Raw genomic sequence first — 27,548 nt, forward strand, 5'->3', positions numbered from 1 at the left:
AGGAGGAGGAGGAGGAGGAGGAGGAGTCAAAGGGCAAAGGGCAAAGGGCAAAGGGCAAAGGGCAAAGGGCAAAGAGCAAGAAAAGAGCAAGAAAAGAGAGATTTTCTGACAACGTCGACCTTATCTTGTCGAATCCGAAGCTCTTCCAATTGCGGAAACCTCGATGCAATCAGGGTCAGCAACTCTGCGCAGGAGCAGGGTCGGTCCTCGTGGCACGGCAGGCTTAGACCCAGCACCTTCAAGGTGGCACCATGCTGCGTCTCCAGCACCTCCAAGAACGACTCACAGGCCACCAGCTGACTAGACGTTTGGCCGCGGATCGGGGTGCCATGAAAGACCTCCAGCCCACTAAAGGCGCGCAGGAATTCATCGATCGAGTTGTCGAGGAGATTGGTGGTAAGCCGCACAGGGCGGAAGTCCGCCTCGAGCCCGGCGTCCCAGAAGTTCCGGACGATGGTGGCGAGCGAGTCCGGGTCGAGAAAGTCCAGGGTGATGGTGGTGAGTTTGGATGGTCGCAGCATGGCCCAGAAGTCGGCGGGCGTGACCCCTAGGGCCGCGAAGCCGCGCAGGTCCAGCAGGTGGAATTGCGAGGCCAGATGAGTGGGCCAGCTCTCGAATAGGGTGCTGACGCTGATCCCGGAATTATTATCCGCCCAGATCGTGAGCTCCCGCAGGTTCGTCGCGCTCGACACCGCCGCTCCCACCGATCTCATCACTTCCACGTCGTCCACCTGCACGAGGGAAAGCACCGTCAGGCTCATCGAGAGCTTCATGTTCAGCGGGGGTCGGAAGAAGGGCTTGGGGGTGCAGTCGGTGCCCATGCGCAGCTGGAGATTCCGGAGCATCGGCCGCAGGACGACATTCGAGACCAAATACTGGGTGAGGGAGACCTGCATATCCCAACTGTGGGCGTGTGTCACTCGCATCGGCTATCGACGAGTCCCTCAAGACATGTGGTGGAGCGTGCTCGCTTACACGAATTCCTCCAAGTTCGGCATACGGACTACGCAGCTGCAGAGGAGACTGCTAAGCAACCGGGCTGCTGGGGATAGGATTCTCCTCGGCGCCAGCCAGGAGTCGATCGAGGCATACGTCGAATACCAGGTCCCGGACACGATCACGCGCTTGATGAGCCCCATCTTGTCAAATTCGGGGTGGGCAAGCGTGTCCAGCTTCATCAGAAGTTTGTCGTGGGCATCGACGTGCCCGGGGCTATGGAAGCGAACCGTGTGGTAGAGGTAAGGATTAACAAGATCATTGAGCTCTCGCGAGACACGAGCCAGGGCAGCCAGGTCCCCGTACGTCAACTACCACTCATCAGTATTCATTAATTGTGCCGGGTGGGAGGCAGCACTTAGGGCGAATTGGCTCACGTCTGACCATAACTCATCCATAAACAGCCGAAATATAATTGCCATTGCAACGAAGATATTGTGAACATAGGGGTTACGGAGAACAAAAGGTCTAGGACAACAACCTGTGCTGTGAATAGCATTCAACATTCAACAAGATCTCCTACACAGCTTAACTACTTAGACTTCATTGTGATGTCATGAATCATCACTTAAGCTATATGTACAACACCTCACCTATTCTGACAAATGAGTAATTGTTGATTCACATGTTACACAATCTATCTACTCCACGTCCCTTGACCAGGAGTTTCCCTGGATGCTGGCTTCGAAGACCTAAATGCAGCACCAGAATAAGAGAATTCAAGGTTAAATCCAAACCAGAAGATATGTACCCTCCACTGATCCTCAAATCAAGAATGGGAATCCCAACACCCAAGATGAGGTCATGTTGCAACCGAACAACCGAACCCACACAATAAGGCTCGTCCCGGAAATGATATCAGCATAGTCTGGGATTGGTTCAACCAGACTGCCAGTCCGATTCTTCACTTACAGAACCATTGGGCCAACTCCTGTCACAGCCCCACACTGTCTTCAATTGGATCTGGTACAAGCTGATGTAATCATTTATTCGAGGAAGTAATGTGTGCACAAAGACCGAACCCAGCAACTTAACCGTTTGTGTGCACCTAGTGTGCAACCACCCTGACCCCAACCGTCCTCCATTCACAGCCCTAAACAAATTCCTACAGAACCTCTCCCTATCCTTCCCAAATCCCGCCTCAACCCTATCGCTGAAGTCCGCTTTGGACCAATTCCGCTCCTCGAAGAACCCATACGTAACCAGCATCTGATACGCCCGCGTTTTGACCGATCCTGGACCCCGTCCGCGGAAACCCGATCCCAGAGGCCCCGGGCCAACTCCAGCCATCTATCCAACGCGCGGGATTCGCGGTCCACGCGCGACCATCATCCTCGCCCCCCTTATCCTCCTGCGTCTGGTGCGTCTGCTACATCTGCTGCTGCTGCTGCTTCTGCACTGGCCCCTGCAAAATCCCCACCAACTCCTTCGAGCTAACCGTGAAATCCGCAAATCACGCGGGCCGATCGCGAAAACGCCCGGGGTCGCGCAGCACGGTCATCGTCGCGCGGCCCACCATATCAACCCCGGAGATGCTGACGCGCTGCGCAACAGACCCGAAGACCGTCACCATTCGTGCAGTGCGGTCCACCCAGAAGATGGCCTAGGCGATACCCCAATCGAACAATGGGCCCGTGATGAGCGCCGTCCAGCGCAGGGTCGACCCGTTGGCGTGCGGGTGGAAGGTATCGCTGCTGAAGTCCAGGGTGATGAGGCGCTGGACTGAGGGTGCGGCGAGGGCGGCGCGCACGATGCGCTCCTGGAGGATGGTCGCGCTGGGGTTGAAGGCTTCGACGATGGCGTGCTGGTCGGCGAGAGCCTGCGTGAGCGAGGCAGGGGACTCGTAGTCCACTTCTACCTCCCTGAGGCAGGGTTGAGGAAGGTTTGGACTGTTGTTGTCGTGGTCGGGCAGCTGTTACAAAGAGATCGGGGCTTCCTGCTTCCATGGAAGCAGGGCTTTGACTATCTCTTGGCCGATTGTGCCGGTTGCCTATTTGATGAAAGTCAGTGGTGGACTAGTAGAGGGTTTGAAACAAGATGTGGGCAAGGGTTGTCTCTCACGCCGAGTACAATGACGTTGCGAATGCTGGAAATTTGCCCTTGCCTCTGGTGTCTGGATCATGTCAGGTACTCCCCGAATGCCTGTGACTTATACTGACCATGGGGCAGGAACGTCGTATCATGGATAGGCAAGGTAAGGTATCTGACAAGATAGACTTATCATCTTACCAATGCAAGCCAGAGCATCTTAAATCTTCCAACGAAGCCCGCCCGCGCCTATATCCGCCCCCCGCATCCGCATCCGCATCCGCACTTGCAGCGGGCGAACTCGACGACCCACTGCAGTCCAGAACTAGATACCAACCATCAGACCTCGAGACATCCCAAACCTCACTGACTAGGAGACGGGACACTCAACAGCCGTCCTCAACAGTTCTCCCGAATGCCAATGACCGCGGAAACAACTAGACCGAATACCCCGTCGACACGGAGATAACGGACTTAACTCTCCCTTCAGAAGGATATAAACATGGTGCACCACTACCATAATCCCACCCACAAAGCCCAACCCCCTTCAGCTCCCGAACCCCTCCAGACCCCGAACCCCAAGCCCCCAAAACACATAACCCAACCATGACAACCCTCCAACCCCAAGGCCCCAAGCCAGAAACCCACAGAGCCCTAACCCTACACGCCTACAACCAACCCCTGACCCTGACCACCCTCCCTCTGCCCCGCGCAACCACCGGCTCCGCCATCGTGCGCATCCTCGCCGCCTCCATCGTGCCCTACATGGCCGAGATCCTCCGCGGACAGCGGGCAGGCTACGCACTCTCCCTCCCGCTGACCCCGGGCAACAGCGCGATCGGCCGGATCCACGCCACCGGCGACGACGCCGTCGCCCTGCAGCCGGGCCAGCTGGTGTTCATCGACATCACGATCCGGGCGCGCGACGACCCGACCGTCTCGATGCTCGCCGGGGTGCACGGGGGCGGGACGGCCGCGGCGCAGCGGCTGATGGACGGGCCGTGGCGCCACGCGACGTACGCGGAGTACGCGCGGTTTCCGCTGGAGAATCTGTTCGCGCTGGACGAGGGGGCGCTGCTGCAGGAGCAGTGGCGGCAGCAGCAGCAGCAGGGGCAGCAGCAGGGGCTGGGGCAGGGGCTGGGGCTGGGGTACTCCGTTGCCGATCTGTGTTTGTTGTCCGTGTGTCTGGTGCCGTTTGGCGGGCTGGCAGAGGTGGAGGTCAAGCCCGGGGAGGTGGTGATCGTCGGGCCGGCGACGGGGCGGTACGGTGGGGCGGCGGTGGCGGTGGCGCTGGCGATGGGGGCGACGGTGGTGGCGGTAGGGCGGAATCGCGCGGTGCTGGCGGCCATGGTTAGGACGTATGCGCATACGCATCCGGGGAGGCTGCGGACGGTGATGATGGAGCATGAGGGGGATGTGCAGCGGCGCTCCGAGGCGTTGAGGGCGGCGGCGGCGGCGGGGCGGAACTCCCGGGCCGGCGGCGCCGATGTCTATATCGATTTTTCCCCGCCGGCGGCGGATGGGTCGCTTCTGGCGGCGGCAGTGGGGGCGTTGAGGCCGTTTGGCCGGTGTGTCATTATGGGGGGCTCGACGGGGCAGATCAATGTGCCCTATTTGGAGGTAATGTTCAAGTCGCTGCGCTTGCAGGGCCGGTTCATGTATGATCGCCAGCACGTCCTGCGGTTAGTCCAGATGGTTGAGTCCGGGCTGCTGCGGCTGGGGGAGGCGATTGGAGTGGACCATGTCGAGGAGTTTGGCCTCGAGTCGGCGACGGAGGCCCTGGAGGCCGCAGCGCGATTGTCCGGCTGGGGGGGTCATGTTGTGCTGAGGCCATGTAGGGATTGAGGGATGAGACCTTTGGACTTTTGGTACTTGGCTTGAACTATTCTATCTTGGTACAAGTGATTGTTCTTGGAGTGATGGGATAAACGAGAGCTGGCTTTGAGATGAGGTTGTGGAGGTGGTAGGCTGATGGCATCGATCTTGCTCAGTGCGAATATGTGGATAATGTCAAAACAACAGTTTGGCTTTACAAAGTTTTCAAGGGACTGAGAGGTGCCCTTCGCACGCCCACTGTATCACAGTAGAACAGTAGAAGCCAAAGCCGAGGAAGCTACAGAAATGATCTCTGGCTTTGCGACCAATGATTTTTGTATATTGTACGTTACCTAAACCCACAGACAACAAGCATTATATGACATCGCAACTAGTGCATACACAAGGCCATTTTTATCGTCATCATAATCGGAAATCAAGAAAAAGTTCCAAGGCGTAGTTATGATCGTTTCTCGTCCTATCGCCACCCGAGCCTTACCCCTAACAGGGAAAAGGAGTCATTCATGTTGGCGGTGATGCAAGTTGCTGGTGCTGTCTCGACAAGCGAAACAAGTCACATTCACCACCAGAGCAAGATTAGTCCTAGCGAAAGTCCGAGTCCACCCCGTTCTCCGCATACACCTGCAAGCTATACTTGGCAAAGTTGCTCTTCTTGCGCATCCGCTCCCCGTAGCGCGACAAAAGCGGCGGCACGATGCAGAACAGCGTCGCAACAACAGCCAAAATCGACATCCCAATGTTCGCGCCCAGCCTGTCGAACATGGCACTGCCGAACAGCGGGAAGGTGGCAGAAAGCAGAGACCGAACGATGGAGAGGGCGGCGAATCCGCTGGCGGCGTAGCTGAGATAGGAGTCCGCCATGTACTGCGAGACGACGACCTCCATCTCGTTGAGGCCATAGCCGGTGAAGAACAGAGCGACCACGGGGACGAACCAGTGGATAGCTGCGCCGACTGGGGGGATGGTCCAGGCGAACCACCACAGCGACAGGGCGAGGACGGGGGCGCCGATGTAGATGCCCGTCAGCTTGTGCTCAGGCTTCACCTTCAGGCCCTCCTTCAGGCGTCGCTGTGTGATGCGGTAGTCGAGAATGCGGGTTGCGATGTTGGGGATGAACCCCAAGCCGAGGGCGAGGAAGGGCAGGCTGGAGTCCTCCGTGCTGAAGCCGAAGGCCTCGAAGATGGGTGGAAGAGCCTCAGCAAATAGATAGATGAGCGCGACGCAGACAGAGAACACCATGGTCACGACGAAGACTATCGGCTCGGTGAAGAACAATCGTAACGGTCGGAAGAGTCCCACGTGCGCGAAGGTGCGAAGGTCCGGCATGAAGTCCGGGTTGAGGGCAAGCAGCGAGTCGTTCCCGGTCAACTTGCGCAACGCTTGGACTTCCCGGGCCAGGATCAATGATGGCCGCGACTCTTTGATGCACATGAGCATCGCTGCGAGAACACAGGTCACGATTGCTCCGATGTTGAAGACCCATCTCCTGTAATTTCGGGCGTAAGCGATCGGCACCAGAGGTAGAACTGGACTTCGAGCTAACATACCATCCGTATCGATAAGTGACATAGGAGCTCATGATGGGACCCGCACTGACCCCGAGACATGCCATGGCAACATAAAAGAGCATCACCCATATGCGATCCTGTGAATTGAACAAGTCCTCGATGCTCCCCGTGATGACTATGGTTGGAATGGCAGACAAGAATCCAGTGACCAAGCGTCCTATCACCAGAGCGCTGGCTGAGGGAACGGCGCCGATCAGAAGACAGAAGACACTATACAAGAGAGCACTCAAGACATAGAGCCGTTTCCGACCAAACGTTTCCGAGTATGGTGGGAAAACCACGCCGCCTAGACCTTGGCCCAGAAGATATCTAAGACATGTCAACACGACGCCAGATGTGGAGAGCATCAAACCCACGTGGAGACATATAAAAACAAAGTGAAGGTCTTTCCGGTGCCTAGCTCGAGCTGTGCGGCTTTTGCAGTTGCGGCCTGTTGACACGTTAGCCGACGGTCCCAAGACAGTCCCGAGCATTGCAATGTAGTGACTCACCCCTGAAGTACTCATCGCAGTCCTATAAACCTCCATTAGCAGATGCCACGGAGTCGACTAGGTATGCTCACGTGAAGAACTCCAGAAGACCGATCACGGTTATGTCATAGGTCTTGCGTGCTGGGTGCCAGTTGCGTGGATGCTTCCTGTTGGTCTTGCCCCATCGCAGGTGAGCTCCGTCTGGCGTCAGCTCCAACTCATGCTCCGCTGCAAGACGATCTAGGTCAGTATAATTTGCAAGCTTCAGTTCACCCATCGTGAAATCATTGATAGATCTTGGTCATCAACCTGGTTTGCTAGGTTGATTTTAAACGCCCGGCACAAGAACCCTAAACAAGGGATACATACCTCTTACACTGGGCCAAAGGGGTGGTCACTGGTGCCAGGCAGATCAACATTCACCTCTAATCGATAATCGCTAGGAGCCAGCTGCCTAAAGAGATCCGGAAAAGACATCAGAGTGCCGGAGCGTAGCCGACGGACGGACAGCGACCATGCACCAAGTGCCCTGAGCTACCTGAAGTCTTGAAGTTGAGATGCCGGGCTGCCGGCTACCATTGGCTCGGGTACCAGGAGTTAGCTCCTTTGCATGTGCATCAAGACGATACTGAGTCGTATACACGCCACGCGACTCACGATCTTGTGCTTGTACACATCAGCATCGTCGCGTCCACGAAGACAAGTGGGTCGCCTGATGATGGCTCGTGGTCACGAAGACCTGGCGCCGGTCGAAAGGGTCATAGCTTCAGCTTTTGTAAGACGGCGCTGGGATCCGGGTACATTGGGCCTGGAATGTGAAAAAGCGAGGATCAAGTAACCGACAATTATAGTTTGCACGACAAAAGCAAGCTTCCAATGCATTCGATGTCGGGGTGATGTCGGAAAATAATTGGGCGTCAGGAAGAAATGATATCATGCTGCCCCTTGGGCGTTTCCCTTTCAGGTATGGGATCATAGCTGAGGATGTAACATGCGACCAGCCAGCGCGCACAACGTGATGATTCAGCCCTTTGGCACGCTTAAGCGGCCCCAGCCGGGATTTGTAATGCTGTTCGCAATCTCTGGATGGTTTGATCACCCTGAGACGAAGGGAGGCTGATCCCCATTCTGACTCGTCATCACTTTGAGACGGCAATCCTATAGGATGGGGTATTAGCTAAAAGATTCATAATGCATGGAATAAGGGGTCGAGTGGTTCAGAGAGCGCAGCGCACCCCAGAGAAGGGAAGTCGGACTGACGACGTACTGTAGCTACAGCAGCACAGCACACTCAATGTCGGTGGTTGGGAGAGAGAATGCAGGCCTGAGGCATCACATACACTATTTCCCAGCGGGCGGTCACCAAGGCGGCATTCGATTCATCCGTCCATGGAGCGCCATCGCTGTTTTAGTCGCTCATGCCGCTTTTGCATCGGCCATGCGTTTAATTCTTGAGCTCGATGGATGATTTCTGTCACCAAAGCATCTCGTTCTTCAGCCTCCGTGAAGTACTCCCCGTATAAAGTCACAGCAATGACACCATTGACCAGAGCCGGTTTGCAATCGATGTGATTCAAAGCAATGCCACAGGTCTTCAAAACCATGGAGCGGACTAGGGATTCCGTCCTGCGATGTGCCGCCCGGTTTGCGTTCCTTGTATTGTCAACATATACATATTAGCAAGCGACTATGCGGTTGGTGATACGGGGTAGGCTCACTCAAGGTGCGGACTCTCGGCAGTCAAAATCATTCTAGATAGCTCCAGGTGCTGGCTGGCCGTTACCTGATCCTCAGAGCTATACCAGATGGTTGGAAAAATCCTGCCCTGCAGCTTCTCCGCTCGCTTTTCGAGGATAGGCACGAGTTCGCTTCGACATGCGTCCACCAGTTGCCGCTCACACCGCACAAGCCGCTCTACACGGATCAGCTATGCTCGTTCCTCTGGTTTTTTTTTTCTTTTTTTTTTTCAGGTGACAGTAAGACAAACCCCATTCATCGATTGATCGGTCTTCCCAGAACCACTTCGTGACCTCGCTAGCGAGCATGATGAACTTATTTGCGACCGATGCTCTCCTCCAGTCCTGGGGTTGGAACTGCATGATCGGTGCACGTTGTCTCGTCAGCGCGTAGTATACCTCCTGTCTGATGGCGATCCAGTATGCTGCCGTCGCCAGCGACTGTTCAAGGCGATGTGACATCATGGACTCGATAATTGTCTGAGTGATGGCTAGAAAGTTGACTCGGTTCTTGGCGGCAGTCTCCGCAGGCCCGTCGTCGTCCATTTCTTCCTCCATCTCCTCATACTGGCGAAGGATGACTGCAGCGACCATAATATTTTCTTGATTGATTGGGTCCGATACGTAGGGAAACTTGACAAGGTCGGGTATACACTTAAGTGTGTATTCAACCGCGGTGGCATCTTCCAGACCCGAGAGTAATTGTCCATGGTACACGAATCCCCGCGGGGTTTTGTACTGGGGAAGGCGTACGAGGTGCCGTGCCGACACAGCAAAAATAGCGTTTCGCAGGGTCGAGCAGTGCCGTGCTCGCCGAGGGACTTCCAATCGAAAGTGCCTGAGATGATCGCAATGATCGAACTGCGCTGTGTCAGGGGTTGATCATCGATGCAAATGGAGCTCAACATACCCAGGGCGAAATCTCCTCAATGAAGTATCGAAGTAGACAAGCTTCTTGCAGGGATGCTTGGTGTGTGAAATAGCTTGGTGACGCCTCGCTATGCCTGCGTTTGAGTTCACTCGAAGGACTTGATATAGATGCGGATCCACGGGCTCTTTGGCGAACCTGGCCAGCCAGGGCCGAACGCGCGTCGGATGATCCCGTGCTTTCTTGCAAGTGCCCTGAGCTTAAGCGTTGCAGCGTGGTATCCCCTTGCGTCGCGAGAAAATGCCCCTTGTTCACTTCACTTTGCCCAACCTGAGTTGTTGACTGTGAACGAGGAGAGCTCGACGATGACGAGGCAGTTTGTATCCATGCTCCTCCACTAGTCTCCGCCGGGGACGACAGAACCCCGTAATTTTCCACATAAGCATCCCGAACCAGGTGGGCTGGAGGAGCCAACACGCCATCGGAGGTCTGCTGCTGGCTCAAGGGTGGCTTCCACCGCTTGGGCTCACTGCTCACCCAAGCCTGGTTTCCCAAAAAGCTGACGTCCAAGCCTGCCGTAGATCCCTGCCGAAACGGCGACTTGGGTTGGACCGGCTGGCAGGTCCAGCCCTTCTTTTTGCATCGCGTACAAACTGGACGTAGCCTATCACCTAAAGTCTCGCACAGGATTAGAGTTAGTGTAAAAAGGTCTGAGAAAGATTTGTTAGCCTGTGAATCACTCACAGCGCACGTGCTTTTCTGGATGGTTGGTTTGGTCGCTGGATTAGCAAGAGCGCCTGGCTGAATTAATATGGAGGCCAAGACATACCTCGACAGTTGAAGCATGGAGTCTGACCATTCGATGCCGTGGCTGTGACTGACATCGTGTTGGTAGGTGAATGTGATGAAGTTTTGATTTGTTGTGGAACTGAGTCGACGGCGGCGGTTGCTCTTTGCAGTCAATGGGAAAGCGGGGAGCTTAACCCCGCACTCCAGTTCCCCACATCCGGAGGTCTCACTTGGGAGTATTTTCATGACCTTTTCGAACGATGCTCGTGTGGCAATACTCAATGTCCTTCCGTTCGTCAACGGAGAAAAAAGCACTACAGGATAAATTCGCCTTTGATACGACCACAACACAAGAGAAGGGCAATAGTATCTGGATAGGATCATGGTGTGTGCAACGCCTGTCAACAGGAGCTTAATGATCTCCCAATCCCATCTCAGCTTTTCTTTGGACGACTGTCTAAATTAAGCACAGTGATGCAAGTAATTGCTTCCGAACACCGAGCCCTGCAAGTTGATACTCTTGTTTAGTAAAGTCGCGCGAGCGCCGACGCCGCGATGAAAATATATTGCCCGTTTGGGCAAGTAGCGGCGGAGTTCCGGGGACACGGCGGCGCCCGGCGTGGACTCAGAATTACCTGATACGGCAGGTGCCGGCGCCCCTGGTTTCAATCTATACAATATTCAACTCATACTTCGAGAGTACCTGATCAAAGCTATAAAGAGAGCCAAGTCTTCTCACGAGGTTCGTATCGTCCTTCTTCGTCATCAACACACTCTCTAACCGCTTCTATCCCTCGAAATCTTCCCAACATGACCCGAACACAGAACCCTCTCAAGATTGCAGTTGTCGGCCTTGGTCGCATGGTATGAATTGATTCCATCACCTGAACGATACGACTGCTCACTCCAGCCCAGGGCAAACGCCATGTCCACACACTGCTGTATCGTGTACCCCACGCCCAGGTGGTGGGGGTATGCAGCTCCGACGCGAGCGAGGTCAAGTGGGCCCGGAACAACCAAGAGTACACCGATTTCGGCATCACCGTCTACGACGACTACGACCAGATGCTGGAGCACCTGGGCTTACAAGCAGTCTGGATCTCCAGCAGCACGGACGTCCACGCCAGCCAATCTCTGGCGGCGATCGCGAAGGACCTACACGTCCTCTGCGAAAAGCCACTCAGCACCGATCTTGCGGAGGTACAACATACCCCCCCCCCCCCCCCACCTACCCCTCCCCTTCACACATCCCTTGAATAACCAGAACACCGCAATCAGGCGCAATCCGTCGTCGACGCCGCCCGAGCCAAGGCCTCGCTGAAGGTGATGGCGGGCTTCTCCCGCCGGTTCGACGCCTCTTACCGCGACGCCAGCGCCAAGATCTACGAGCAGGGCGCCATCGGGACCCCGTTCCTGGTCCGCTCCAACACGTGCGACCTCCGCGACGAGACGGGCTTCTTCGTGCGGTACGCGGCCCGCAACGGCGGCATCTTCGTCGACTGCGCTATCCACGACATCGACCTCTCCCTCTGGTTCCTGGGGAACCCGACCCCCAAGGCGTGCTGGGCGGCCGGCACCCTGCAGCATCACCCGGAGCTCCGGGAGCTGTCCGACGTGGACAACGCGGTCGGGGTGGTGGAGTTCTGGGGCGGCAAGATCGCCTACTTCTACTGCTCGCGGACGCAGGCCCACGGCCACGACGTCTGCACGGAGATCACAGGCACGGAGGGCAAACTGATGGTCAACGTGGTGCCGCGGCAGAATAACGTGGTGCTGGCGGATAAGCTGGGAATGCGCCACGAGGTCCAGCCGGAGTACTGGGAGCGGTTCGAGCATGCGTTCGCGCTGGAGGCCAATGAGTTCATTGCGGCCGTGCGCGAGGATCGCGAGGTGCCGCTGCCGCTGGAGGCGGGCATGAAGGTCATGCTGATCGGGCAGGCGCTGCAGCATGCTTTGTTGTCTGGGGAGGTGGTGCGGTTTGATGAGAGCGGGGAGCGGTTGAACTAGCCTGGAGACTTGGAGGGCTTTCTACGGAGAAGATGATGGTGCCATTCGGCAGTATAAATCTCGATTTATTTCTTAAATGGCTGACTGACCTGTTCTGCGAGCCGCGTTCCAGTCCGATTCTTAGGCTACCTGATACTTCTTGTATTGATTGGTCGCTTTACAGAACAGTAAGGTCAGAGACCGAGTATTCACACAATACCACTATATGAGAAGTCTGATAGCCGTGTAAGATGCGACCAGGAGAGTGTTGATGCCTGAGGCACAAAATCAGACGGTGACAGATCGGCGTTTGGTGGGCCGGCCGGGACCGCTCGGGACCGGGGCATCTCGGGGTACTCGGGGAATGCTTTTCCACCCACAAATTGTGGTGGTATCAGCCGTATTTCCGGGAACTCACTCACCACTCACTGTCACACAGCGAGTTGGCTATAGCTACCCAGTAGCTAACTTATAGAGCATAAGCATAAGCACTAACCTCAGCATTAGCATACCCCACCTACTCAGTACCATAAAACAGACTTCAGCCTCACATCATCTTCCCATCACCTACCACTACCACCCACCACCACTACACTACCACCACCACCAAAATGTCCACCGCAAAACTAGCCCAAGCCTTCCCCTGGCTCCAGTCCCCAATCATCATCAACGCCCCAATGAGCGGCTTCGCCACCGACTCGCTCGCGACCGCCGTCACCCGCGCCGGAGGCCTAGGATACATCGGCTTCCTGCCCTCCCTCCCCGAACTCGAAACCCACCTGCAGCACGCGCGACAAAGTCTACCTCCTCCACCTAATACGGACATCCTGCCGATCGGACTGGGGATCATCGTGGCCGTGACCTCCCCATCGGCAGTCACCGCGCTGGTCGCCGAGTACAAGCCCGCGGTCGTGTGGCTGTCCTTCGGCGCGCCGGCCGACTTCGCCGCATGGACGGCGATGATCCGCACCGCGTCGCCGCACACCCACGTCTGGATCCAGATCGGCAGCGTCACGGCGGCGGTCGAGGCGGCGCGGGCGTGCCGCCCGGACGCGCTGGTCATCCAGGGCTCCGATGCGGGCGGGCACGGCCACGCGCGCGGCGCCAGTCTGATCACCCTGCTGCCGGAGGTGGCGGATGCACTGCGGGCGCTTGCGTTAAGCGACGAGGACGACGAGGACGACGACCGGCCAGTCGGCAAGATCCCGCTGATTGCGGCGGGCGGGATCGTGGACGGCCGCGGCGCCGCGGCTGCGATGGTGCTGGGCGCGGCGGGGGTGGTCATGGGCACGCGGTTCCTGGCCGCGGAGGAGGCGGTCGTCCCCGCGCAGTACCGCGAGGAGCTGTTTCGGGCGTCGGACGGCGGGGAGGCGACCGCTCGGTCGCGGGTGTTTGATGAGATCTGGGGCCCCACTTTCTGGCCGCAGATGTACGATGGTCGGAGTCTGACGAATCGGTGGTATGAGATGGAGCAGCAGGGGGTTGGGATCGAGGTGATTCGGGCGGAGCTGCAGCGGGATCTTGGTCGGCTGCGGGAGACGGAGGGCGCCTTTCGGGATACGAAGAGCCTCTGGGCTGGGTCGGGGGTGGGGCTGGTCAAGAAGATCCAGAAGGCGGCTGAGATCGTGGAGGAGGTTAGGGAGGATGCAAAGAAGAGATTGCAGGCGGGTAGTGCTTTGTTCTGAGCATCGAGGTTATACTTATTTCTCGGGTTGGCCGGTTATATGCATTGTTGGTTTCCAGGCATTGTGTGAATATGTTATGTTGCCTAGTGGCGGATGCTGTTCGATGCCCAACTCTAGCTACAGTCAATGAAGATTGATCTATGACACCGAATTGTGCTTCAGAACACCAAGTCTACCTGGAAGATATTGCCAGCTATTCTCTCTATCTCCCAACGCAAAGCTTCAACCTCAAAGCAGACACACGAAGACATAGAACCGTTAGTACCTGATATGACCTCTACTTACCTCCACTTGTTCACCCAAAGAGGAGCTCTCTCTGACATAAGCTTAAACTCACTATGCGTGCCTTGCCGAGTATGAGGAGGATTCACTTTGTTTCCTACATGGGGAAGTCACAATCGCTCTAATTCTCCCTTTGAAGAAAAGTGAAGGAATTCTTCATCGACAATTCAGCGCCTGCATTCGCTTCAGTATATGCATCAAAGGTGGCCTGCAATTTGCGTGACCCAGATGACAAGCCCGCTAGATATCTTGGCAGGCAATTCCGCCGACCGCAATCATCCAGATACAACAAACAAGCACCCTGACCCTGAACACCTCCTAACAATTCCTGGCGTTAATAACCCAAGTACCAGACAAATTCACCTCATACTAAGCACTCTCTAATTTATTTTGAATCCGATCCCATCTTACCTTCCACTTATCCTCATAACAATCTCACAACCTAGCATTTCCGTGAATTCCGTGAATTCCGGGACCCTGCAGGACAAACCGACCAACCTAAGCAAAACATGGCAGGGATCGACTTTCTTCTCGCAAAATAAACTACAACAATCCGGGTAAATCGGGATACTGAGCAAGGCTCCACTGAAGCTACCAGGTAGTTTCAAGTCAACTTCAACACATAAAAGCCAGATCTCAGCACCCATTTCCACGAAACCTCTTCCCCAAACCAACACCAATCCACTATGACCTTCCAACCCCCCAAAGTCGCCTTTGTAACCGGCGCCAACGGCATCAGCGGCTACGCCATCGTCGAGCATCTAATCCGACAACCCAAAGAAGAATGGTGCACCCCCCCCCCCCCCCGAGCCAAAACCACACACTCCTCTCAGCTCTACATCAAAGCTAAAGCAATCCTAAACAGGTCCCGAATCATCGTCTCATCCCGACGTCCCCTCCCAGTCCCATGGATCGATCCCCGCGTGGAATTCGTGGCAGCCGACTTCCTGCAACCAGTCGAGAAAATCATCGCGGCGCTGCAAGACATCTGCGCCCCGGTCACGCACGCATACTTCACCTCGTACGTGCACGACGATGATTTCCGCGTCCTCAAGGACAAGAACGTCCCGCTGTTCCGCAACTTCCTGGATGCAGTGGATGCAGTCTGTCCGGCGCTGCAGCGCGTGAGTCTGCAGACCGGCGGCAAGGTGCGCATCTTTTTCTCCCTCCCGTTGCTGACAGTCCCTCCGGGATGCTAACGCGAACGCAGTACTACGGCGTCCACCTGGGCCCCGTCAAAGTGCCGCTCGAGGAGTCCTTCCCGCGGTACGAGGACCAGGGGTACAACTTCTACTACAACCAGGAGGATTACCTCCGGGAGGTGCAGGGCCGGCGCGGGAGCTGGTCGTATAACATCATTCGGCCGAACGCCATTAATGGTTATGCTCCGCATGGTGAGGGGTCTCCCACATACACTTACTGAGGTAGAGAAAAGAGGAAGCGGGTGGTGGCTAATGAAGCATCCAGCGAACGGCATGTCCGAGGCCCTCACCGTCGCGATCTACATGCTGATCTGCCGCGAGCTCGGTCAGCCGGCCACCTTTCCGGGCAACGCGTACTTCTGGAACTCGATCGACGATAACTCCTACGCCCCGAGTCTGGCCGACCTCACCGTGTGGGCGTCGACGCACGACCACTGCAAGGATGAGGTGTTTAACCATGTCAATGGCGATATCTTTGTCTGGAAGCACATGTGGCAGGATGTGGCTGAGTATTTCGGGGTGGAGGTGCGTTGCCTTCCATTGCGAAAACGAAAAGCTAGGTGGAAAAACTGACAATTCTGTAGGCACCGGAGCCGAACTTCGAAAAAGCGTCAGGGCAGGCCAAAACCCTCAGTAATGAGATTGACATGGTGGAATGGGCGAAAGACAAACAAGAGGTCTGGGAGCGGGTCGTGCAGAAGTATGGAGGCAAGCTGGAGGCTTTTGGCTGGGGCACCTGGGGTTTCTTCAACTGGGCGACCGGGAAATCCTGGCTGACCATCTCTTCCATCAACAAGGCGAGGAAGATGGGTTGGACGCGACACGACAAGACGTTCGATACCTGGATTGAGACGTTCCGGTCATTCGAGAATGCCGGAGTTCTACCTCCGCACAGGGCTTTGACCGGAGGAAGGAATCGGGCATAGTGGTCTGAGCCCCGGGATAGCTGGACAAATGATCCAACACGGTAGCTCCATTCAGGAGAGATGCTATTTTTGTTGACCGTTGAATGTTCAACATTCAAATGCCATGTGTTGGCGCTTGAAACTTCAAGTCTGGTAACATTCCTTGTGGTGGTGCGGGGACTGCGTAGAAGAACAACGACGCGCCCCCCTGAATATCGATAGGCCAATCAAGGGTGTGACATCGCTCAAGGGCAAGTAGATTCAATCGAGATTTGTCAAGGAAGTAAAAGAGGTGTCTATAAGAAGTTCAAGGTTCCTTCGCATACCTCCAGCCTCCTCCAAAAAGTCACGCTAAGTGTAATCAGCCAGCGGCAAGAATGACACCAACATCTTCAGGGAGTTTAGCCCTGAACTGCCTTCACATTCCACGACCCACGCCTTCCCCGGATCATCGAACCTCTTCATCCTGGTCCAAACAGCGCGAATGAGGATAAATACTACACACCAATCCCACCGCGTCGTTGCTTTCCAGCGCCAACAGTCAAAGACGATCACGTCCATCACCCTCTCTCCCGAGTACTGCATCACCCCAAACACCAAGATGTTTCTCCCCCCCAAACACATCCTTCCCCTCCTCACCACGCTCACCACGCTCACAACCCTAACCACCGCGTCCCCGGACCAAAAGCCCGCCTACCGAATCACCTCGCCCGCGGCCTCGGCGATCCTGACCCCCAACACCCCCAGCGTGATCTCGTGGTCCACCACGCAACGCAGCTCAGCCAAACTCTCCATCCACCTCGAAACCACCACCAACCACACAAACCTCTACACCATCGCCACCAACATCACCAACTCGGGGTCCATCTCCTGGTCCCCGCCCGCCCGCATCCCGCCGGGCGAGGAATACATCATCGTCCTCGACCCGACCACGCCCCCGGACAACGATACCAACACCACCAACACCACTTCTACCTCAAACACCACCCAAGAAGAAAAAGCAACCTACAAGTCCCCGGCCTTCACCATCACCGCCCCCAAGCCCTCGTCCAACAACTCCACCTCCACAGCAACAAACTCCACCAACCCCTCAGAAACAACAACCTACTACCCAACCGAGAACCAGGCCATCGCCCGCGGCAAAACCACCATCGTGACGTGGCCCGTCGCGCAGGACCAGAGATCCGGGCACGTCAGCGTCTACCTCATGGAGGGGAGGGAGACGGGGTCCACCACCGCCAAGAATGTCTCGACGGTGGCGACGCACGTGGCCAACTCGGGGAGTCTGGCGTGCGTGCTGCCGGGGAACCTGACGCTGGCGGAGGATTATCGTTTTGCGGTAGTCGGGGTGGACGGTGGGGAGGAGGTGAGGTACTCGGCGATGTTTCGGGTGGTGGATGGGGATGATGATGAAGAGGATAGTGGGAGGGATGAGGTGGAGGATGTGCAGGAGAAGAATGACGAGAAGGAGGATAGGAGTGAGGCTCATGCTGCGGAGACGAGCGCTACGCCTACGGAGAGTGGGCTGGCCAGTGGTTCGACGGGGGCGTTGAAGTCGGATTCGACGTGGATTGTGACTGCGGGGGGAGCGAGGGTGGTGACTGGTGGCGGGTGGGTTGCGCTTGGGATGGTGGTGGCTGCGTTGCTGGTTTAGGGGTTGTGGTTCCATTGAGAGAGGGGTAATGCATACTTCGTCGATATATTGGTTAGCGTAGATTATTTAGCCATACGATTATGATACTAATGTGTTTTGAAGTGTTCAATGTGGTTCAAACTGCCTCATTTCCGACCAGCGTTCTCACCGTGCCCACTTTTGGTGCAGTGTAGTCATCCGGCACTATTTGCTGCTATCTCCAGCTCATCCTCCCAATAGTAACCGTGCGATATCTGAATTCAAAAGACAACAATCGGATTCGTGGAGTTCAGCACCGAGCGCGTGAAATCATTGACGGTCTAGTTCCCAAGCCCGCTAGAGATGCGGCGCGATGGCTAGGGCTCAATCGAGATCTTGTCAAGCAGGCCATGGGGCCTAGTCTAGACCGGCGTAGATCCGGGTAAATCCGCTGCAACAGATGATCTCACTACCTCACCCCAGTCTCAAATCGTTCCACGAGAGTCCATTGCATGCCAAGAACCAGAATAACAAAGAGAAGAGGCGAGATGGTGACCTTAGCCCTGGTAAGATAGTATGGCAGACACGCTGAACACGACCTATGACCCCGCCCGCCAGCCAGAAAGTCTCCCAAAACGACTGACGAGGTGAAAGGCAGGATGCTTCACCCTCGCTTCCCTCTGCTCAAAGCAGGTACTACAGGCGCTAGCCCCACGCTCAGATTGCTTTCTCTCAGGTGGAACGCGGGTCTGGGTTCGTATTGGTCGCGATCATTGACCCTGGGGGTACCAGACATCACGTAAACCACGTAAACCTAATCGCAGAGCCTTATCGAAATATAGCTCAGGAGTATCTTGGGGCTTGGCTCGACAGACCCATCGCGCCGGGTATCCAAACAAATTGTGTCCAGACAGACCCATGTGGCGATCCCGGCAGGTGTAGTACCAAGTTTACGAGGCGGCCCGCCCAAGACGCTGGGCAGCTGAGCGGCTGTAGTATCCGCTATCACGGCCATGATTTACGAGAACTTCGCTCTTCTCCTCGATACGGTTTTTCTCAGCTCGTGAATCTCATCAAGATCTTCTTCAAACATCAAGTCGTGAGATCAGAGATCGTATCCTTGCAAGACGAAGGACGAGGTCTAGACCTCAGTATCTTCTCTATAAAATGGCCGATTTATCCTGGACAACCCTATCTCTCTTCCTCCTCATCATCATCAACATCAGACCATCGCAGAGCAACAAAAGAACCTTCCCAATCGCCTTCAGACCACTCAGACTCAAATCAACATGCAGTTGAAGAACGTCCTCGCCGTCTTTGCCGCCCTCAACCTCGTCACCGCCGCCCCGACCCCCGACGAGGACGGCCTCGAGATCATCGACGGCCCCGAGGGAGGTGCCGATGAGTTCGAGATCGTGAAGCGAGGCCAAGCCACCTTCTACTGCAAGGGCGCTGTCGTCAGTGGCCTGGCCGGGACTAACTGCGGGACTCAGCGTAAGTTCGCACTTCACCCGGTACCCACCCAGCATTATGGAATATCGCACGTTCTGACTTAGCGGCGTTCTCAAAAGCCTTCCCCAACTGCAACAACCTCTACTGCTACAGCGGCAAGTACATCGCCTGGCCAGCTCCTGTAAGCCATGTCCAAACTAAGGTCTGCAAAGGAGATCGCTAACTCACTGGGACCGCCAGAAACCGTACGAGTACAAGTCGTACATCGTCTGCCAGAAGTAGATTTGCTACCTAGCATGGTAGCTGCTGCGAGAACGGTGCAGGGAGAATTTTTGCTGCTGTCCTAGCTCCACGGAGTGCAGTGCATTTGGGGAGCAAACGTCCCCCAAAGGCTTCATTAGTCCTTGAAGGATACGGATCAGGGGGGAAGATAGGGGTCATAGTGAATTGGCGCAGCGATGAGCGAAAATCAAGAGGAAATGTCACCTAATAATACTTTGCTATTGCTTGAATGGAATTCAATTTTTGTTTCTGAAGTGGCCTAGGTGGTCCGGGGTGATTTATGCTAGGGCGATCAGAACTTAGGGCTAGATAATCAGCGGTCGACTCGTATCTCTTTCCATGGGAAGCTCGGATTCACCCTCTCATCCCGCCGTTTGCGGCCGGTCGCGCCTCGAACTGGAGGCCCTTATCCACCCCACAACTGCAACCCCTGACGTAATTAATTTGCCAATCCGCAGATCATGCGCACCCAGTAACGCTAAATGGCATATTAAAAGAAAGCCTCGACTCTGGCCTTGCGAGAAAACCCTTGGACCTTTCTTTGCAGATAGAAGCCTTTTCAATGCCCCATGATACACGCACAAATAGTCACCGCTGGGATCAACATGCAATGAAAGACTCATGCAGCTGGTCCCACGAGTCCCCCATTCATTTCTGGTGCATTGCTGCAACAAGCAAGCAGTGTCATACCTGAACAGACTAGTTCTTAACATTGCTCTTCGGAGAGCGCGTTCCAGAAAGGCTTATAGTAAGAGCAAGCTACTAATACCCTCGAAGACTATTGCTTCGTCATAGTTTTCCGGCTATTTCGGTCTTGGATACGCAGGAAGCCGGGATCGCCGGCACAGATCCGCCATCCGGGTAGTTTGATAAAATGAAATAGCCACGAACAGCCGCGGGTATCCGGTGCAGAACGGCCGCGAAATATCTTTCTGCAAATGGACCAGTCAAAGGTTCGCTGATGAAAACGATAGAGATGGGAACTTGTAGTGTACTTCCGCAATAACGGAAAGCACCGCTCTGATCATTCGACATTTTTCTCCTTGTTAAGTATAGCGTGGTACCACGGGTCTGTAGAGGAATTGAATCGCATACAAATATATATACCCCGTTTATCAACGTTATAGATGCTATGAGTAATCCTCAACTGAACACCAGCGACTCATTGCCTCAGGTATTAACTTTCTTCAAGGGTTGACTTGCGCCTGTAGACCAATGCCTAAACTCCTGCTCCGTGGAAAGTGACACGCAAATCTCAAGCAAACTTGACTGCGAGGCCCCAAAAGCATAACCAGCCGCAGCAGATGGAAAATTGCAGTCCTGTAAAGATTCGTTAAGATCTTTCTCTGCCACATAACTGAATAAGATAATGGTCCTATGCTTGAACCACAAATATTGAGCTTTTGGTTATCTCCCTACGAGAGATCTCTCGCAAATGAAGCGGAATATCCCCGCATGTCCGGCCTTGCGTCGGCTATGGCCATGCGTCTGGAGCAGATCGATCGTGTTTTTGGTGCGTCCAGTCTCAGCCAAGGCCGGGGAGATCCACTTTTTCTCAGAGGAAAAATGCGGGGTAAGGGGACGCAAAGCGTGGCAGGAAACGTGATAGTCATTTTCTGGAATTGCAGTTTAAATATCGACCTCCCGTAGCAAGGACAGCTGAGATACCTGAAGCCATTGTGCGTCTAGTGTGTCCTCTTCAGCGTCCATCGAACTTCTGCTAGAATTGCGAAAGTCCAATTGATAGAGGTTCTCATCTGAAAGCCAGGTTACGCAAATGTCTCACCGTGATGAGTCGGTCCGATCCGACCTGCAACTGGAGAGTGCGCGACAAAGTATGGAGGAAGACGTGTCAAAGAAACCTAACCTACAGAATGACAACCCGGAGGACCCGTTTGGGGAGGAGGTCGAAGGACAAATGCAGTACAAGACCTTGAGTTGGTGGTATGTCAACTACTCATGGCATCTTGGATTAAGCCACTAACGAACTCTTCAGGCAATGTGGCATGCGTACGTCGTACACCTCTATGAAGGCCAATAACTTTCACATACTCACAAACGATAGTCATGATTGCCGAAACCGTATCTCTGGGAATCCTATCGCTGCCAGCCGCCGTCGCAGCCCTGGGAATCGTTCCGTACGTCGTCCCCATCTCTCCCCACAGCAGCAAGGCAGCTCCTTACCCCTTTCTACCAGCTCAGTCATCGCCCTGCTCGGACTCGGGGGCATGGCAACATACACAGGCTACGTAATCGGGCAGTTCAGATGGCGATATCCGCATGTGCACAGCATGGCCGACGCAGGGGAGGTGCTGTGGGGCCCGTTCGGCCGGGAGCTGCTAGGAGGGGGTCTCATCCTGCTCCTGATCTTCGTGATGGGCAGCCATCTGCTGACCTTCTCGGTGGCGATGAACACGATGACGGAGCATGCGACCTGCTCCATCGCCTTCAGCATTGTAGGCTTCGTCATCTCGCTGCTCTGCACACTACCGCGCACTATGCGAGGAATGACCCTGATGGCCATCATCTGTGCGTGGCCACCCCAACCCTCAACACCCCAACACTGGCACCCCGACACAACCATCTAACCCTAAACCCAGGCTTCATCAGCATCCTCTCCGCCATCTTCGTGGTAACCATCGACCTCGGCATCATCAACCAAGACCACTACCACGCCACCGCCGTGCACCGCACCGACCTCAACAAAGGCTTCCTAGCCATCACCAACATGGTTTTCGCATTCGGTATATCCTCCTTTTCTCCCCCCCTCATCGCAACCCCCAATTCTCCAACCCCCCACCCCCAACCCCAAGCTAAAACAGACCAAAAGCCGCCCACGCCGCCTTCTTCAGCTTCATCTCCGAACTCCAACAACCCAAAGACTACCCGAAAGCCCTCTACCTGCTCCAAACCATCGACACAACGCTCTACATCCTCGTTGCCGTCCTCATCTACTACTTCGCCGGGCCGGGCGTCGTCTCTCCGGCCTTGGGATCGGCCTCGCCGGTGGTCCGCAAGGTCGCGTATGGGGTCGCCTTACCGACTGTACGTTTCCCCCGGTCCCCTTTTACAATTTATCAATTTCCTCCAATCTCCACCCACCCCAGCCCTCAGCAGCCAGATAACTAATCCTTTCCCTTCTGGGGGCCAAAAAAAAAGATCATCATCTCCGGCGTGGTAAACGGCCACATCGCCTGCAAATACATCTACATCCGCTTGTTCCGCGGCACGGACCGGGTGCACGCGACCGACTGGAGGAGCTACGCGCTGTGGGCGGGGATCGCGCTGGGCGTGTGGGCGCTGGCCTGGGTCATTGCCGAGGCGATTCCGAGCTTTAGCAATATTTTGAGTCTGGTGGTGCGTCTTCCCTTGTGCCCCCTTCTTTGAACATTCCACGACAAAAAAAGTAATGGGAGGTTGGGATGCTAACTGCCGGTGGGTGGGACAGGCTTCGTTGTTTGCGACGTGGTTTACTTGTACGTTGTTCTTCCCCTTTCTCGGCTGAAGTGTGTATGGAGCGTGAAGGATAAAGCTGACTGAGAATGGGGGGCAATGGGTTAGATGGACTTCCGGGGATTTTCTGGCTGTACCTGAATCGGGGGTTGTGGTTCAGTAGCCCCGGGAGGTTCGCGCTGACGGTAGTGAATGTGTTTATGTTTTGCGCCGGGGCGATCATTGTAAGTTCTTCTGCTGTGTGGGATGTCTAATTCGAGGAATACAGCTAATCATTGGGTGTAGTGTGGGCTGGGGCTCTATGTTTCAGGCAAAGCGATCCATGAGACGCCTGCGCAGGCCTCGTTTTCGTGTGCTAGTTCTTGAGGGCCACACCTAGAGAGGACTTGAGTCTAACTTGAGTACGTGGGGTTAAGGATACGGAATTGCATGCAAGACAGGGAGATAGAGAAGTGAAAAAGAGTCTTAAAATCACACGACTAACATTGGAAGACCTTCTCGGTGGAACAAAATATACTACACCCAACCATGAACAATAACCACCCGCCATCACGGCATAATCAAAACACATACAAGACAAGAACTACCACTTAAACTTCTTTGGCACAAACCTACTCGCCTGACTCTGGAGAAAACCCTTCTTTTCCTGCTCCGCCTGCGGCTCAGCAGCAGCCTCCTCTGAGACCTCTTTCGTCTCGACGTCAGGCTCCTTCTCCTCACTCTTCTGCCGCCGCTCGATGATCTCCACCGCCCAGCCCATCGAGGCCATCTTCGCGAACATGAGTGGCGTCGCCTTGTTCTTGCCTTCCGCAGACGGATCCGCGCCCGCGTCTAGCAGCAGCTCCACCGTTCGCTCCCACGAGGCTTGGCCATCCAGATCCGCAAGGAGCTCCGCTTGGCCCTGGGCGCGCAGCTCATGGGCGATCGCCCCGGCGGTCTGCAAGAACAGGAGCAGCGGGGTGCGGTGCTCATCGTCCTTGGCGTTGACGTCCGCCCCGTGGTCGATCAGCCGCTTCGCCATGACCTCGCTGTCCATGCCGACGACGGCGATATGGAGCGGCGTCTGACCGACGCTGTCGCGGGCATTCACGTCGGCGCCGTGAGCGAGCAGTGCGTCGACGGTCCGTTCCGCGTCCTTGACTTTCACAGCAATGTGGAGGGCGGTCTGTGCCGTGTTGATGGCGTGGTAGGTGTCGATGAGGGTCTTGGAAGCCTTCCACGCCGCGAGACCCTTCGCGGCCAGACCCATGCCAACGGTTGTCTTGCGGTTGGGGTCTGCGCCGCCTTTGAGGAGGGCTTCGACGAGGGCTTCTAGTCCGGGGACCCCTGCCGCTTTGTGAAGAGGGGTGATGCCGCTGCTGTTGGTGACGTTGGGGTCGGCAGAGTGGGCCAGGAGTGTGGTGACCGTTTCGACGGAGCGGCCGTCGATGGCGTAATGCAGCGCGGTGTTGCCGCCGCTTCGAGTAAAGATGTTGGGTCGGGCGCCGGCGTTGAGTAGTTCCTTGACCATCTTGGGGCCCGCGTCGGACCGTTCGGCGGCGGCGAAGTGCAGCGCCGTGCGACCGGGGTGGAGGAGCCCAATGGTCGTCGCATCGACGATGGCCCCGTTCTGCAGCAGCCAGGTGACCATCTCGACCGCCTCAGAGTCTGCCGCAATGTGAATCGCACTCCAGCCCGAGGTGTCGGGCGCCGCGACGGCCGATGGCAGCGAGAAGATGGACATGTTCCAGGAGGTGGCGCGATCAGCCAGCCACGGGAGGTTGAGTCGAGCGGACACAAAGAGCAAGCTGGTGCTAGTGGAGAAGCCGGAGTCTGTTTGTAAAAGTAGAACACGTTAGTGCTGCGGACGATGCGAAGTGCTTGAACAATACGACTTACACTTTCCATGCGTCCACCGCTTCAGAAGATCATAGGCCTTCAACCAGTTCTGCAAGGACACTGATTCAGCCTCGAAAAATCGCTTCATGCCAACCACGTCACTTTCCTCCCGAATTTGGCTTTCGCGGAGGTGATCTCCAAGATACTCGATGGAATATTGGAGGAAGGGATAGCCCGCGACGTATTCCTGTCTAGTCTTGGTAAGCTCGACTTCATCAATCTTCCAATCCTTATTCACCGGTGGCTTGGGCACATCATGGCGCTGAATCTCCTCAAACTGCAGATATGCCAAACAGGCCGAGGCCATCTGTCGATGGGCATCCGACTTGCTCATCCCGAACCGGGGATAATCCTTGGCGCCTTCCTCGCTGAAAACGTGGGTCAAAAAGTCCTTGACAGATTGATGGCTCAGATAGACGGCGCCACTCCGGACTGCGAAAAGAGTGCCCCAGCTGTTCTCGATATTCTGCCGCAAAGCCTGGAGATCCTCTTCGCTTGCATTTGCGCCCGTGTACTCCTTCCCCTCCTGGAGCGTGAGAATCACATCCAACTCCCGCAGAGTCAATGGGCGACCGGCGAAGTAGATCCACATGAGCAGTGTCCGCAACCGCCCGACCACGTCCCGCGACTGTCGCTCCAGTATTGCGCTGTAGAAGGCTTCGACATCGGACGGGATGTTGTGCAGCCTTTCCTTGACCCGGGCCTCGGTCCAGACACCCTCCCAGGTGGACAGGTCATCGAGAACCAGCGACAGCCACATGAACATGCCTTTGGAGCTTTCCTTCAATTGGCCGGTGATATCTTCGCGAAGCCTATCCGGGAACTTGCGATACTCCTGAATGCGGCGAACCCTGCGCTCGGCGACTTGCCCGATGTCCTCCTGATTCCCCTCTGGCATATCCACCGTAAACTCGGGAAGCATCTTATCGGAGACAATAGCACTACCTCGGTCCGAAATAATGCACCGAAAGGTGAACTTGCGGCCCAGGTCGTTTGCCTTCTTGCTGATTCTGGTGGACAAATCATTTACGATCCGAAGAATTGGGGCGATGAAATGGCCGCACTGATCTAACCCGTCGATGACAAAATACAACACCTCCAAACTGGGATCAGCCACGATGTCTTCGATGATCCGAAGTAGAACATCGCGTGAGTGAAACTCGTCCACTTCAATCGTGCTGCCGTTAGATGACCCCTGCAAGTCTTCAAGATTTTGCACATGCTGCAGTGCGTATTTGATCAGACCACGGTTCTGCTGTAGCAGCTTGTATAGCAAGGTCCTAAGAACCCAGATGGGCGCCTTGCGGTGCTCATTCTTGTCATCGCAAAAGCAAGCCACCGCGATCGTCTTCCCAGGCGTTCCAACCTCTGGGCTTAGGATCACATCCTCGGTCAAGGAAGGAGATTGGGGGCTGGTGCTCGAGCGCAGACTGGATTGAATAGCTCTTGTGAGATATTTCAGCAGTACAGTCTTCCCACTACCGGGAATCCCTCGAATGTACAGCGGTGTGGTTAAAGGGGGATCGGTTTGGATCCAGCTCCGAAAGGCTGCGCATTCGAAAATCCATTCACAGGTCCCCGGGAACGCACGAGCGATGTCGTGTCGGTCCCCTGAGTCGCCTGCAACTAGGGCGTCGAGTAATTTCTCTTCGACCGTCTTCTTCTCGCCTGCAGTCCGACGAAAAAAGTGTTAGCTTTGTGCATGCGCCCAAGGCGAGACACAACTCATGATCAGGCCTATCTTACCCATGTAGACGGAAGCTCCGGCAGCGATGGTAACCTGTTGAATGGCATCACTGTAAAACGATGCCTCCATCGAGCCATAGTTCTGACCCAGCTGAAGTCCAGAGTTTGTCGAGTTGTTGAACGCGGCTGACGCCGGTGGTGGTGCCTGGAGCTATAGTGTCAGCATTGGGGCCAGAACATCCACCAATCTACCTCCTCTTGCACTGAAGCACAATACTCACTGTATCAACCATCGTACTAGACTATCTCCTCGGAGATTGCCACAGTCTTGATTCTTCGGACTGAAGCGCAAGTGGACAAACGCACGGTCGAACGCAAGTCGTTGTTAAATAAGACCGATCTCATGGGACACACCCGGTGCAGCAAGCAAGTTCTGCTTGACAGTAAGCAGGGGTTGCATCTCCGCATCTGCTGAAAAGGTCAACACTGCCTCGATTGGGTGCCACCGGGATGGACGGCGTTCTCCTAGTCGGGTTCAGTTGTCAGAAGACTTTCAGCCCTCCACGCCGCGGGTGTGATCATAGGTGCAGATTTCAGCTGCATCCAATGAGGGGGCAAATATGCACCTCGCTTGCAGTCACCCAAACAAACCACTCCCCGTCAGCATCGATCAGCGCTCACACCTCATCCCGATGCACCCCCCTCCCTCCCTCTCCGTACTCCGTACAATTCATCTAGCTTGCTGCAGGAGATGGTCCATGGCCGAGGTCCCCCCCCCTCCAACACACGCACGAACGGCACCCGTTCGGAACGGTGTGGAAGGCAAGCAGTCTA

General features: G+C 55.6%; 12 protein-coding genes across 12 annotated transcripts; 7 read left to right on the forward strand and 5 right to left on the reverse strand.

Moving 5' to 3' along the window:
- Window positions 1-26: 26 nt before the first annotated feature.
- Window positions 27-1,307, reverse strand: BO72DRAFT_392376 (uncharacterized protein; the record flags this gene model as incomplete). The annotated part of the gene is made up of 2 exons (XM_040941900.1): window positions 27-903; window positions 1,102-1,307. Coding segments are annotated over 2 exons (1,083 nt in total), but the record flags the coding sequence as incomplete, so codon positions are not given.
- A 1,094-nt stretch (window positions 1,308-2,401) lies between these two features.
- Window positions 2,402-3,049, reverse strand: BO72DRAFT_19327 (uncharacterized protein). Its single transcript, XM_040939549.1, has one exon. It carries the CDS (start codon window positions 2,940-2,942, stop codon window positions 2,517-2,519), a length of 426 nt encoding a protein of 141 aa, XP_040795279.1. The 5' UTR covers window positions 2,943-3,049; the 3' UTR covers window positions 2,402-2,516.
- A 512-nt stretch (window positions 3,050-3,561) lies between these two features.
- On the forward strand, window positions 3,562-5,139 carry BO72DRAFT_503800 (putative isopropanol dehydrogenase). Its single transcript, XM_040949129.1, has one exon. The coding sequence runs from the start codon at window positions 3,631-3,633 to the stop codon at window positions 4,867-4,869; it is 1,239 nt and encodes a 412-aa protein (XP_040795280.1). The 5' UTR covers window positions 3,562-3,630; the 3' UTR covers window positions 4,870-5,139.
- A 303-nt stretch (window positions 5,140-5,442) lies between these two features.
- BO72DRAFT_392416 (MFS multidrug transporter) lies at window positions 5,443-7,175 on the reverse strand (the record flags this gene model as incomplete). The annotated part of the gene is made up of 5 exons (XM_040941901.1): window positions 5,443-6,346; window positions 6,408-6,737; window positions 6,785-6,858; window positions 6,920-6,941; window positions 6,991-7,175. The coding sequence occupies 5 exons, from the start codon at window positions 7,173-7,175 to the stop codon at window positions 5,443-5,445; spliced, it is 1,515 nt and encodes a 504-aa protein (XP_040795281.1).
- Window positions 7,176-8,277: 1,102 nt separating this feature from the next.
- BO72DRAFT_473373 (uncharacterized protein) lies at window positions 8,278-10,386 on the reverse strand (the record flags this gene model as incomplete). Its single annotated transcript, XM_040947199.1, has 6 exons — window positions 8,278-8,551; window positions 8,617-8,812; window positions 8,886-9,495; window positions 9,545-9,628; window positions 9,701-10,155; window positions 10,332-10,386. 6 exons carry the CDS (start codon window positions 10,384-10,386, stop codon window positions 8,278-8,280), a joined length of 1,674 nt encoding a protein of 557 aa, XP_040795282.1.
- A 671-nt stretch (window positions 10,387-11,057) lies between these two features.
- Window positions 11,058-12,405, forward strand: BO72DRAFT_453815 (Gfo/Idh/MocA family protein). Its single transcript, XM_040946070.1, has 3 exons — window positions 11,058-11,155; window positions 11,207-11,491; window positions 11,570-12,405. The coding sequence occupies exons 1-3, from the start codon at window positions 11,102-11,104 to the stop codon at window positions 12,296-12,298; spliced, it is 1,068 nt and encodes a 355-aa protein (XP_040795283.1). The 5' UTR covers window positions 11,058-11,101; the 3' UTR covers window positions 12,299-12,405.
- A 296-nt stretch (window positions 12,406-12,701) lies between these two features.
- On the forward strand, window positions 12,702-14,108 carry BO72DRAFT_453816 (NAD(P)H-dependent flavin oxidoreductase). Its single transcript, XM_040946071.1, has one exon. It carries the CDS (start codon window positions 12,889-12,891, stop codon window positions 13,960-13,962), a length of 1,074 nt encoding a protein of 357 aa, XP_040795284.1. The 5' UTR covers window positions 12,702-12,888; the 3' UTR covers window positions 13,963-14,108.
- Window positions 14,109-14,579: 471 nt separating this feature from the next.
- BO72DRAFT_453817 (SDR family oxidoreductase) lies at window positions 14,580-16,626 on the forward strand. Its single transcript, XM_040946072.1, has 5 exons — window positions 14,580-15,031; window positions 15,110-15,392; window positions 15,455-15,638; window positions 15,712-15,971; window positions 16,031-16,626. Exons 1-5 carry the CDS (start codon window positions 14,931-14,933, stop codon window positions 16,370-16,372), a joined length of 1,170 nt encoding a protein of 389 aa, XP_040795285.1. The 5' UTR covers window positions 14,580-14,930; the 3' UTR covers window positions 16,373-16,626.
- A 268-nt stretch (window positions 16,627-16,894) lies between these two features.
- On the forward strand, window positions 16,895-18,005 carry BO72DRAFT_490642 (uncharacterized protein; the record flags this gene model as incomplete). The annotated part of the gene is made up of 1 exon (XM_040948144.1): window positions 16,895-18,005. The coding sequence occupies exon 1, from the start codon at window positions 16,953-16,955 to the stop codon at window positions 18,003-18,005; it is 1,053 nt and encodes a 350-aa protein (XP_040795286.1). The 5' UTR covers window positions 16,895-16,952.
- Window positions 18,006-19,252: 1,247 nt separating this feature from the next.
- On the forward strand, window positions 19,253-19,697 carry BO72DRAFT_463952 (uncharacterized protein; the record flags this gene model as incomplete). Its single annotated transcript, XM_040946619.1, has 3 exons — window positions 19,253-19,457; window positions 19,520-19,596; window positions 19,656-19,697. The coding sequence occupies 3 exons, from the start codon at window positions 19,253-19,255 to the stop codon at window positions 19,695-19,697; spliced, it is 324 nt and encodes a 107-aa protein (XP_040795287.1).
- A 1,657-nt stretch (window positions 19,698-21,354) lies between these two features.
- On the forward strand, window positions 21,355-23,556 carry BO72DRAFT_532847 (amino acid transporter). The gene is made up of 10 exons (XM_040950462.1): window positions 21,355-21,641; window positions 21,694-21,707; window positions 21,763-21,835; window positions 21,895-22,226; window positions 22,298-22,441; window positions 22,528-22,742; window positions 22,857-23,054; window positions 23,146-23,173; window positions 23,259-23,374; window positions 23,436-23,556. The coding sequence occupies exons 1-10, from the start codon at window positions 21,475-21,477 to the stop codon at window positions 23,514-23,516; spliced, it is 1,368 nt and encodes a 455-aa protein (XP_040795288.1). The 5' UTR covers window positions 21,355-21,474; the 3' UTR covers window positions 23,517-23,556.
- Window positions 23,557-23,610: 54 nt separating this feature from the next.
- On the reverse strand, window positions 23,611-27,395 carry BO72DRAFT_453818 (putative skeletrophin). Its single transcript, XM_040946073.1, has 5 exons — window positions 27,341-27,395; window positions 26,996-27,239; window positions 26,775-26,919; window positions 25,029-26,696; window positions 23,611-24,962 (listed from the first exon to the last, which is right to left on the reverse strand). The coding sequence occupies exons 2-5, from the start codon at window positions 27,005-27,007 to the stop codon at window positions 23,734-23,736; spliced, it is 3,054 nt and encodes a 1,017-aa protein (XP_040795289.1). The 5' UTR covers window positions 27,008-27,239; window positions 27,341-27,395; the 3' UTR covers window positions 23,611-23,733.
- Window positions 27,396-27,548: the final 153 nt, after the last annotated feature.

Source organism: Aspergillus fijiensis, assembly GCF_003184825.1.
Source record: "Aspergillus fijiensis CBS 313.89 unplaced genomic scaffold BO72scaffold_107, whole genome shotgun sequence".
In the NCBI taxonomy this organism is placed as follows: Eukaryota; Fungi; Ascomycota; class Eurotiomycetes; order Eurotiales; family Aspergillaceae; genus Aspergillus; species Aspergillus fijiensis.